This window comes from Microtus pennsylvanicus, chromosome 1 (genome assembly GCF_037038515.1).
Source record: "Microtus pennsylvanicus isolate mMicPen1 chromosome 1, mMicPen1.hap1, whole genome shotgun sequence".
In the NCBI taxonomy this organism is placed as follows: Eukaryota; Metazoa; Chordata; class Mammalia; order Rodentia; family Cricetidae; genus Microtus; species Microtus pennsylvanicus.
Window position 1 is genome coordinate 46899686 of NC_134579.1, and position 12533 is coordinate 46912218.

The 12533-nt window shown below is 40.5% G+C and overlaps 1 protein-coding gene across 1 annotated transcript; it reads right to left on the reverse strand.

Moving 5' to 3' along the window:
* Positions 1-703: 703 nt before the first annotated feature.
* Gtpbp8 (GTP binding protein 8) lies at positions 704-12231 on the reverse strand. The gene is made up of 6 exons (XM_075963527.1): positions 11862-12231; positions 11271-11369; positions 9251-9381; positions 7975-8074; positions 5356-5474; positions 704-1897 (listed from the first exon to the last, which is right to left on the reverse strand). The coding sequence occupies exons 1-6, from the start codon at positions 12198-12200 to the stop codon at positions 1828-1830; spliced, it is 858 nt and encodes a 285-aa protein (XP_075819642.1). The 5' UTR covers positions 12201-12231; the 3' UTR covers positions 704-1827.
* Positions 12232-12533: the final 302 nt, after the last annotated feature.

Here is a 12533-nt window from a genome sequence, read left to right on the forward strand (position 1 = left end):
CTAAAATGAATTATCAAAATATTTGCCATTACTCAAATGGAAAAACTATTATTTAATTTTCATTTTGTCACTGTAACTCTTAAGAGGATATGTTACAAGGCTTTTGGAATTTTTTTTTGTTTCTAAGGGATGCAAAAAAGTAGGTGAGTGTATGCCAGGAATAAGGCCCATCATAAATTTGCAACCTGGTATCAGTGCTATCACCTGACTTTGTACATATCAGTACAACTGCTCCCGGACATGATGGTCATGGGAAATCTGCTGGCCTTCAACTCCTCCAGGCCAGCAAGGGTGACTTAAGAGAAGTATGTAGCTTTGTGTGTGTGTGTACGAGTGTATGAACCTCTGGGTTTAGACAAGCTACAGGAACTGCTTGGCACTTGGGTACGTGCAACTAGGAAGAGGAATATACCTGCTTCATCCTCTGGTCAAAGAAAGCCCAAGGTTTTGTTTGTTTTGGTGGGAATGGAACCTAGTGCCTCATATCTGCTAGGCCATGGCTTTACCACTGAACTACATCCTCTTGAACCAGAAATCCATGTCTCGAGGCTGCTCACATCCTTCCACACCAAGTACCAGTGTCTGTGGTGGCCAGGCATGCGGGGCAAGCTTTCCTTCTTCAGCACTCCTGTTCCCTTCATCACCTCACGCTACAGCTTTGACAGAGCCCTGCTCCTGGCAGAAGGATGCCTTTGAATGTAATTCTTTTAACACTTATGTTTGCTTTGTGAAAAAAATTAAAAAAAATTGTTTTTGGCTTCAAATACTGCTAGTTAGGATAAAATAGACTAACTTTATTCAATAAAACAGCTGAAACTTTTCCTATTGAGTTTTTAAAAGCTACAAAGTTGTACGGCTTTACCACAGCTATACCCTCTGGCAGCAGTCTCACTTTGGAATACTAAGACACTTCATGAAGAGTTGATATCTTCATAAAAATTTTGCTCCGGTAAGCTGCAGCTCAAAGCCAGTCTGCCCGTTTTAAATCTGTGGTGCAATGATTCTAAACCATCCCACTGACTTGCGAATTCATTTAAAACTAGGTCCTGTGATCTCTGTTACTTCTTTCAAGGTGGGATGTTTTCGTGATAAAAGCCTATGAGGTTTGCTGTGTGCTTTGGTTGATGATGGCTTGCAAATACACAGCCGCCATCAATATAACTTGTTAGCCTTCATAGCTAAGGTGCTGACAGCTATCAACAAGGTGAGGAGACATCAGGTGATTTTCCCAAGGAGCAAGTAATAACAGACAATAGGAATCTGAATCCTGGATTCTGATTATCAATCCTGTGTTCACCCAAAGAGTAGTGAATGATTCTACTCCCACATGACTGGTTTTTCCATGGCTGGACAAATTTTGACAGTTTTTTTATATTCAAATAATGACTAAAAGAATTATAAGCATAACAGCCATTTACTTTTCTACTTACCTAGGCAATTTACAGAAAGGCACCCCACCTTACCTAGTTCAAATTCACAGCATTAAAGATGGTAGACATTTCTTTTATAAGACAAAGAATAATATAACAAACCTCTCTACATAGTAGCAACAGTCTCACTTCATATATTGCTATATGCTCTTGGACTTGTCAGTTTGTTAAAATAGAAGACAGCTAGCATCTGTCCTAATGAAATGAACAATATGATTTAATTATAACCCTCACCCCCAACAAATTCGTTTTTGCTCAGGATGATGCAGGCTTTAAAGTTGAATTGATTCTCCAGCAGGTTGAGATGCGCAGTATTTAAAACAATACTGGAATTCTTCTAGGTGTTTAACTCCAGTTAACACAAAGAACGTTGAACCTTCATCAACCCTGGGAGCATTTACTTGAGATTTCCTGTTATGTCTGCTATAAAGCATTTCAACAGATGCACTCCAGAATAGGTCACTGCACTGTGAAGAGAAAAGAAAGCTTAATTTCCCCCCTTGCTCAGAGGTAACAGAACTGAATTCATGTTATACAAACTTGTTTTTAAACAAAGTCTTATAATGCCATGTAGGAGGGCAATGCCTTTTAGTCTGCTCCATCTTCCTTCTCTTTTGTTAGTTTCACACAGTATTCTACAGTATCTGAAATAGATTCACGTAACTCTTCTGAGGATCCACAACATCTGCTCCATCTCTTTCAGGAGTCTAAACATTTTGTCACACCTTCCATTTTACTTTCTGTCCTCCTGAGTAAGTCCTGACAGAATTTAGTCTTTCTGTGATGAAAATGCAAACACCTTGAAGTATATTTAAGGTAAAAAGTAATCATCACCACACACTGACTTTTGTGTCTGTCTCCACCCACGCAGAAGTGGACAGCTGTGGTCTCAGGCCTGAAGATCCTCTGGTTTTATAAAGCTGCTATCTCCTGTGGGCTGCCAGTTCTGTTAGTACCTACAGTGTTGTGGATTTTCTGGACTCCTGTGCCTAGAACAGCCTTGTGATGGCTTTTACAACTGAACTAATCATGTAACTTAGAGGGAGATACAATTTGATGGTTCACACACTGCCTGGCACTCTGCACTCACATGCATTGTTTTCTGTTAGCTCACACTTCTGTCCCCAGAGTCAGTTCTCAGATGCTGGGAATTCTACTACACAAAAATACAGAAGCAGTTAGATGGACCCATTCACCTATTTTCCCCATATCGTTTATAAAATATGCCACCTGTAGTATTAATCTATACGGACACCTCACATCTATACTTTTCTATTGTGTTGGGCCAGAGTTCATGCATAAGAATTATCATTTAAGTTCTGTCGATAGGTTCAAAGCCAAACCTTTCCAGACGAAGTGTCTTTACCTTTCTCCTAAGATAGTTCTCAACTTGTGGGTCTTGACCTCTTTGGCAAACCTCTGTCTCCAAAAATATTTACATTATAATTCACAACAATAGCAAAATTACAGTTATGAAGTAGCAATGAAAATGGTTTTCTGGTTGGGGTCACCACAACAAGAAACTATCGAAGGGCTGCAGCATTAGGAAGGTTGAGAACCATTGTCCTAATAGAGGAAGAAAAGAAAGAAAACCTGACTCATTTACAGTACTAATTTACTCCATCCGAAATATGCCTGGAGCTCTAGTAAGCAGGTGGGCAAGCACCACAAGTCTACCAGGATTGGAGAGCTAGGAGTATATTCCTACGAATGATTGCTGTGTTACGGTGAATGCCGAGCTTCTTTCAGGACAAGAGGCTTGCATGTCTCAATTCACAGATTAGGAGTGCTGGGTGACTTCCTACAGGTCCCATGTGGGAAATATGAGTGGCGGTAATAATCCCACTCAACAGGGTCATGCAGCAGAGAAATCCGTCATGTCTAAAAAAAGCAAACTCCTTTAAAAACACCATGAATCCAATAATATGGCTCTTAAGCCTAACCCTGCCACTTAACGACTGGCAAGAAAGGAAATTATGTGAAGTGTCTATCAATCACATTACATGCTCCTGATAGTGATGTTTACCGGTGAGAAAATGGACTCAAATAAAACCAGTAGCCTCTCTGGTTACCAGAGACCCACATATGTCACACAAACCCAAGGCTAGCTGTCCCTAAGGCGCATGCTCCTTCCGCTTCAGCAGATACCTCTCTGTAACTCCATTTCTCATTGTAGCCTTCTCTGGGGAACAGGCACGCTCAGTATGACGATCAAGGCAGCGTGTGTATGTGCAGCACCCCTCCCCACTATCTGTCTTCCCATAGCTTTAGTTAGTGTTTAGCCACAATCTGACAGGACTGGTTTGGCATAGAGTATATACAGCAGTGTGGGGCTACTGCCTCATCAGTCCCTTTTTTGGAGCTCAATAATTCCATTGATGTAGCTCCCAAAATTGTTAATTTTCCCTAGTAACATCATGCTGTTAAAACAAACAGCTTATAGTAACTAAAATTTACATTTTTTCAACATAAAAAAAGTTGAAAATGTTGCTAGTTTAACTTTGTGTGCTTTTTAACCCTGCTTTATTTTTTACTAAACAGTTAAAATAAATGGCAGTTTTCTATGACAATGCTGAGGGCTCTGGAGGAATCAGTTTACTCCACCTCCAGGATTTCCACTGCACTTGGAGGATAAAGGAACAGGTCAGATCTGAATGTAGGTGAATGCAGAGAGCATTTTGTAGGAATACAGAGGGGGATCCGGAAAGGCACATTCATAACGGCAGTTTCAGTGTGATCTAGACTGATAGGTCTCAAACGGCTAAGGGGAGAGTTACACCTACATCTAACTGCTATATGGTTTTGGTTTTTAATTTTCTCACAAACTATCCCTGGTGCCTTCCACAAACAAGTCAGGGCAAGAAAACCAGAGACTGATGCTCCAGCTGCCTCAGTACACATTACTTACTGTACCCAAGATACACAGTACAAGTTAAAAACAGAAGTTTTTCATGAAACCACATCATAGTGCCCCAAAATTTACCAGCTCAGATACCTATTTCATCTGTTTAGTTTAATTCAAACTTGAAACATTTTTCTTTATATAGACCTTTTTTTTTTTTTTTTCCCGAGACAGGGTTTCTCTGTGGCTTTGGAGCCTGTCCTGGAACTAGCTCTTGTAGACCAGACTAGCCTCGAACTCACAGAGATCCACCTGCCTCTGCCTCCCGAGTGCTGGGATGAAAGGCGTGTGGCACCACTGCCCAGCTTATATAGACCTATTTTATACTAAAATTTTTAATTCTTTTTCTGAGGGAGTGGGTCCAGGGTGGTCTTGAACTCAAAGTCTACATAGTCTTCCTGGAAGAAAAATGTTCCTGTCCATTTTCAGACAAACTGATCTACTGCAGCCCCAATGAGTTTTTACTCTAAGATAAATAGTGTTCATTGAAATGAAGGAGACGGCACTGGAGAGACGGCTCATCAGGTGGAAGTGTTCGACAGCCTGATGACTGGAGTTCAAATGGCAGATCCACAGGGGGCAGGCAGGGAAGAACCGACTCCATAAGCACACCACAGCATGCATGTGCCCCCACCCCACAGATAGATAAATAAATAAGGAAAAGCTGGTTTGAAAAGGGAAGGTTTCATTTCTGTCATGGTCTAGGGTTGAACTAGGTGAAGCAGAAAGAGAATGAAGTATCTGTAAGGAAGAGTCAGCATGAAAAAAAAAAAAGAAACACTAACAGACAGTACTGAAAACTACAGCTAACAGTTTCCTAGAGGCACCTTGATCAAGGACACTGACTTCGTAGTAAAGGTTTATTTTGGGGGTGGGGGAGGTGGGGTTGAGACAGGGTTTCTCTGAATAACAGTCCTGGCTGTCCTGGAACTCGCTCTGTAGACCAGGCTGGCCTCGAATTCACAGAGATCCGCCTGGTAAAGGCTTTTAGTTCACAACATTATTAGAGAATCTGACTCTTACCTTATAGGAAACAACTGAGGAAAGCAGCCTTGTGTTTGTGTGTTAACAAACTTCTGGATCTGAAGCACTTGTTTTAAAAGATAGCCTTTGGAAGATTTGTCAATTTTTGTTAATACCATCTATAGGAAAATAAGTAATAGAAATAAAATTTATCAATATAGCTTTTACACATTTTAACTATAATTTTTTAGTACTTAGGTTGAGTTGGTTCATGTAAATTTCTCAATCTCTACCTACTTTTTCATCTATACAATAAAAACAAGCCATAAATAATTTGCTCTGATGATGAGTTAAATGTCACATATAGTGTGCACTGTGTGTCTGCTACCTAATGCTTTACTAGACATGACCATAATGCCTTGGACTTTAAAGATCAGAGAACCAGAGCCACACTTATAACTGACATCGGCTGTTTAATGTGATTACAATGTATTTTATAGTCTAAGATAGTTAAATGACTGTAACTTGACTAAGCCACATAAAGATGCAACTATGTAACAACTTTGGAACCAAAAAGTTTGGTTTTACATGTAATACTTCATAGGAAAAATTAGAAATTGTGTTCTTTGTTGGCTATATTACTATAGTTGTACTCTTGATGAATCCAAAATGTTACTTATTAAACTACAAATAGTAGAGAGGTCAAATTATAAGTGATTACAAATCAAGGAAAAGGTGAAATTTCAATCTATCAGGTTTTCCCAGGGAATATCAAACACTCAGACACACACTCTTATTTGAAGCTAACCCATGCCAGGCAAGTGATCTCACTGAACTATAACTCTCCCTGGCTAAAATTTAAAGTCATCTTTTTGTTCTTTCCCCCCTTCTTGGGTACTTAGATTATTACTAATCTTAACTCCTTTTCCAAAGAAGAAATAATACTCTCTTCAGTATGTGATTGCACAGAGTGGTACCTATGATACTAAATCAGGAATTACTTCCTAGCCAGTTTGATAATATTCTGTCATTTTTATACCAGTTCCTTGATGCATTATAAGAGTGACCCTAATACTTCATAGGACTTCTGCAAATCCCAAGAACTTTGGTATTCCAAGAATACACAGAAAGAGTGACTGCCGAGTTGCATGGCTTTATTCACATGAATAAATCCACTGCTTCACTTTAGTGGTTTCTGAAAAGTAAATTATAATCATTGAGTTATTTACTTTTCTTAAAAAGGAATTTTAAAAATCTGGAAGTAATATAAAGTTTATCTGCATTTTAGTGTGGGTCAATTTTATGCTAGTAAAAAAAAACCTAGTGAGATATTCCTAAAATAAATCTTCAATTTTATGTATTTCATGCACTGGTGTTTTGGCTGCATGTGTCTGTGTGAGGGTGTCAGAACCCCTGGAATTGGAGTTAGAGAGTTATGAGCTGTCAAGTGGGTGCTGAGAAGTGGGTACCTTGGAAGAGCAGCAGTGCTCCCAACTGCTAAGCCATCTCTCCATTCTAGAAAATAAATCTTTTTAAGAATATACAAATTCTATTTGTGTGTGCTGGAATCGTCTAAGTTTCTGCTGCAGTCTTAGTTAGACCTTTGTAAGTACTATACCATGAGCTCCTATTCAAGAGTTAGTAACATGTTTTGGACAAACGATTCTATTTCCATAAAAAACATCTTGGGAAGCCGGGCGGTGGTGGCGCACGCCTTTAATCCCAGCACTCGGGAGGCAGAGGCAGGCGGATCTCTGTGACTTCGAGACCAGCCTGGTCTACAGAGCTAGTTCCAGGACAGGCTCCAAAACCACAGAGAAACCCTGTCTCGAAAAAACCAAAAAAAAAAAAAACAAAAACAAAAACAAAACATCTTGGGAATAAAAAACATTTCAGAACACTAAGTGAACAGTTTAAGAAACTCTGACTGTAAATTTAAAAGCGTGTATAAGTCCATTATGTTAAAAGCACACGCTGTTCTTTCAGAGGACCTGAGTTCAGTTTCTAGCACTCCCAGTGGATAGCTGGCAACCTCTTGTGTCTCCAGCTTTGGAGAAATGTGTTGCTCTCTTTTGGATTTCATAGGTATCCGCATACAGGTGATATAGGCATGTGTATGTGTGTACATACATGTGTTCTCTCTCTCTCTCCCCCTCCTCCCTACATAAATTTAAAAACTTAAAACTGAAAGGGAAAAGAAAGTATTACAGAACTTAAAAGCACTTTCAATTTTTTTGTGTATATGTGATATATACATATGTTGTGTGTATAAGTTTTTTTTTTTGTGTGTGTGTGTGTGTACATGTGCACATGTCTGCACGCAGAGGCCAGAGAAGGACCTGTGTCTATTTCATCACTCTTGCCTGTTTCCTTTGTGTCAGGGCCTCTCACTGGATCTGGAGCTGGGTTGGTAGCCAGCAATCATGTGATCCTCTGGTCTCCAACTTCTAGAGCACTAGGGTTACGGCATGTATGTGACCACAGTTTCTCAGGTGGGTGCTAAGGACTAGATCTTACGTGTCCATTCTGTGTAGCAAGCATTCTTACCCGTGGACCCATCTTCCCAGCCACTCTATCTTCTGAGGAAATATCTGCTCACTACTAACAAGTATATGCGCATATTCACATGCATCCCGAATGCGATTTCTAATTGCATCATAACTTTAAGGAAATACTTACCACATAAGGCAATGCAAATTCTTCACACATCTCTATGGCAATATTGTCTACCTTTGTAATTCCAACAACACTATCCACTAACAAAAATGTTCTCTTCAAGCTGTAAGAATAGAAAGAAAATCAACTGCAATATAAGACATACCCATTCATGTCTCTCTCATCCTAGGAACTTCATCCTGCAGTCCAACAGAACTCAATACAGTTTACTGTACTTTCAATACCTAAATTTGTTAAATATCAATTTATCTCAATAAGAACATATCAAGCTGACTGAGTCTTGGCAGAAAGATAAATGAGCCCCCTCCTGTAAGACTTTAAAAGTCTAGTGGAAAAAAGAGACAAAAATCAAATTTGTTATAATTTTTAATGTTACTTTAATTTTCCAATTTTCATTAAAATTAATTTTACTTTTACTTTTAATTTAGCCTTTATATGTAAAGCTACAGGAAACAAATTTCCATATATATGTGTATACACACACATTTCATTTGTGATGCTGAGATCAAATACAGAGCCTTTAGCAAGTTAAGCAAGTACTCTATTACTGAGCTACATACCCAGCCCTCTTATTTATTTTTTCCATAAATAAATACTTTTCTTTCTTTCTTTCTTTTTGTTTGTTTGTTTGTTTGTTTTTCAAGACAGGCTTTCACTGTATAGCCCTGGCTATCCTGGAACTTTCTTTGTAGACCAGGCTAGCCTCAAACTCAGATCCGCCTGCCTCTGTCTCAGTGGGGATTAAAGGCTCACACCACCACTGCCTACTATGAATGAATGTGTGTGTGTGTGTGTGTGTGTGTGTGTGTATCAGAAGCCTAACATTATTTTCCTCTAGATTGTGTGGTTCTTCAAACACCTTACTGCTTGATTACTTATGGAGATCAAAAAGTAAACATTTTCAGAGTTTGTGATTGAGCTACTTTAAGACAGAGTTTACTGAATTTTATTTAAATTAATTAGCTAATGATTTTCATTTTCAAAATTTGTCAGCTGAGAGTTTTGCTTTTTTAAAAAAATGAACTAACTGTTGAATATTCTTTATAGTTTCAAGCTGAGAAAATAAAGGAAGTTAAGATTTTCCTGAGCTCTAGGCAGAAGAAGATAAACAGGCAGTGTACACCCTGCTCCTCAATATTGTATTGTAGAGTAATATGAGGATAAAAAGCACCTACAAATTAGTCACTTGCTATGTAGTTGTCATGTGTAGAATACCCTGGATTTAATAACATGCTTTGCTATGAAATGTGTAACTACTGTAAGAAAGAAATTTTCTTACTTCTTTCGTTCTTTTAGATAGGCCTCTACCATGTCAACAAAGTCTTCGGGGGCTCTATAGCCATACCCTGGCATGTCCACCAATGTAAAGTATTTTCCAACTTTGAAAAAATTCATTTTCTTTGTGTGCCCCTGATAAAGTAAATGAAAAAAAAAAAGCTGGCTTAAGATATTTCCTTTATTTCATAACTAGAAATGTATTCCATTCATTCAACAAATATTAATTAAAAATTGAAGTATATATTCTGAGCAAAGGGAGAAGTGATTAGTGGCCACCAATAATTAGATCATAATTAAATCTCTTCAATTTGTTTTTAAATAAAATGTTTGGCTTAAAAACTTTATATTTCCCATAAAAAATAGATAATATATTTCAGAATCTTTCCTTTTGCTGTCTATTTATGTCATCCAGATTTAACCTGTATGTCTGCCATTAGTCAGTTCTCTGGTGAACAATATACACAGAAAAGCATGAATTAGGGCACTGATCAAACGTTTGTCCCATCACACAGATTCTTATATCCAAAGCCTGATGTTTCTTACCTGCAGACTAGTGTTTTCCTAAGCCAAGATGTTTTGGATGTGGGTTTTAGTGTCCTCATAGAGATTTTTTTTAAAAGACTGTGCAACACCATAATTATAAAATAAAGTCTGATTAAAATTCATGCAAAGATAAAATATGGCTCCTTATGCTTTTGTGATCATGAAACAGGAATCAGAAAAGGAAAGACAAACAATTTAGACCAAGGAGAGTTTTTTTTTATGACTGATGATTATGTTCCTGGTTAACTTACTCGTCCATCTGTTAGAAAGTGTTTTTAGAATTGTATATTAGAGAACGAAAAGAATCACCCTTATCCATTGTCCTCTTATGCAGGAATGGACTTCATCACATCTAAAAGTCATAGCTTGGTGGCTTATTTGGTGAAGAAGAGGAATGAATCATGAAAGGGCTTAAACTTAACGAAAAGGGAACAGTGAGCATTACAGCTGGTAAAACTGAGGGGTCATACAGACACCAATGCGAGGGGAACAGAAAAGGCTATTTTAGGTCCCAGCTGAGTCTGCAGAATTGAGAAGGAGGTAGAAGGAAGGGAAAATGACAGAATGCCAGCAGAGCAGGGCATCTGCGACAACAAGCATAGGGTGGCCCTGGGTAAAAGAACAAGCACGACTCGTATATACGTGTCAAGTATTTTCCAGCCAACAAACCTCTCCGCCGACAAATAATCCCAATCATTCCAAATCAGACCAAACTAAAAGTTACCCAGGTTTAATGGGTGCCAGTGCTCCTGGATGACCCCCCGAAAACACGGGGGGGGGGGACCAGAAGGACCACCAGGGAGGGAAAAGGGGAGAGCATGTGTTCATTCTCGGGGGATGGGGGGGCAGTTTAAATAGCCTGTGGGAGTGGTCTTGACCATCCCGTGGGAGGGGTCACCATTGGGCAGGCTTTCTTGGAGGTGAAGTTTGGCCTGAGGCAACTCCCAGGGGAGGGAGCTTGGAATGGAGTTTTCTGCCCAGCGTTCCAAAAATGGATGTTAGGGGGCTGGGAGTGAAGCCCCCAACTTAATATCCCAGACTCTTTGTATAAAGGGGTGCCAGAGAGCTGAGGTGATGCTGCCAACCAAACAATATGCAAGAATGTATGAGAGTGTATGAATAGAGAAGGTATAAAGGATTGTAGAAGATAAGACAACTTGAAACCCTTTTATCCTATAATCAGTGTAGAACTGGATGCTCACTGTTATGTATGGAAACGGAAAACAGCAATACAATACTTAATTGGGCAAGTGGAGAAGATTTAGACAGCGGATGCCTTCCTCAAGATATTGGCAAGAGCTCTACGGTCAGTTCAGTTATACTTCCTTTTCTTGAGGAAATACACAGGCACTAAAAGCATGTCTTACCTTATGACTTGTTTAAAAGAAATCTCTTCTCTAGGAATTTAGCAATTATGATCTCTTTACCTTCCAATACTTAGGTTTCATTTTAGTAAATTCAAGAGATATCCAGCATACCGGTTTTTTTGAGACTCTGACTTCTACATCAGGGGCCAATGAAAACAAGGCCTTTATCAAGGAGGATTTTCCAACATTGCTTCGGCCTATGAAACACACCTAGAATGCGGGCAGAAAGGAGAAGGGAGAGCTTAGAGATCTGAAGAGTGGTTTATTTGTAAATGTTCTATTTGCGGGGTTGGAGAGATGGCTCAGCAGTTAAATGCATTTGCTGCTCAGGGACTCAGGTTCAATTCTCAGCTCACATGGCTGCTCACAAATGCCAGAAACTCCAGTTCCAGGAGGATCTGATGCCCTCTTCTGGCTTCTGAGGGCAACAGACACGCATGTGGTGCACAGACATGCATGCATGCAAAACACACATAATGAAATTAAAACAAAACAAAACAAAAAACCCAAAACACTGGCTGCTGTTCCAGAGGACCGGGGCTCGATTCCCAGCACCCACATTCCGTGCGGCTCACTGCGGTCCTCAACGGGCACTGCACACAGAGGTGGTGCATCCATACCGAGTTTCCCGTTTCTCTGATTCTTACGGTCTCTCACGTTGGGTGACAAGACATGAACACTGGCGAGCTCCAGCTCTCTCACCTCCGGCTGCTGCAGGCTCGGGGCGTGGTCTAGGCGAACGGCGGAGCTGAGGTAGTCGATGCGGTTCCGGGCTGTGGCCTCGAAAACGCTCTCCGCCCTAGCGATGTCCTCCAGGCTGGGGTCGAAGAGTCTCTGTTCTAAGAGGCCTGGCCCGGTGTCCGTGACGAGGTACTGCGCCAGTTCTCGCAGCGGGTATACAATTTTCGTTAGCTGTTTCTGCGGAAGCCTTAGCACGTCAGCGAAGGCAGGGGACGTGCTGTAAAGCCGGGGCCAACCCCCTCGGGCTGGCGCCATCTCAAGGAGCCTTCCCGTCCTACGCCACAGCCCAGCAGCCGCCATGTTTCCCTCCCACAATCCTCGCTACAATTCCATTCATTCATTCATAGGGTCTGAACAGCGCTAGTGAGTCTCACTGCCGCGGCGCCTGCTGGGACTTGTAGTTTTCAGGGCCTTCTTGCTTGCTCAAGTTTTTCGCAGCCAAAGACTGAGAGGATGTCCGGACCGGCAGGGGAAAGCCCGCCGACTTTCTTTAACACCTTGGCCTTCCCACCTGTGCATCGGATTGGTGTGTTCTGTGGGAAAGTCTTCAGCGGTTTCCAGAGGCGAAAAAGTTACCTCGTCTTTGTGGTCTTTTGAGTCTCAAGGGAAGGAGTCATACAGCGAAGCTCTAGT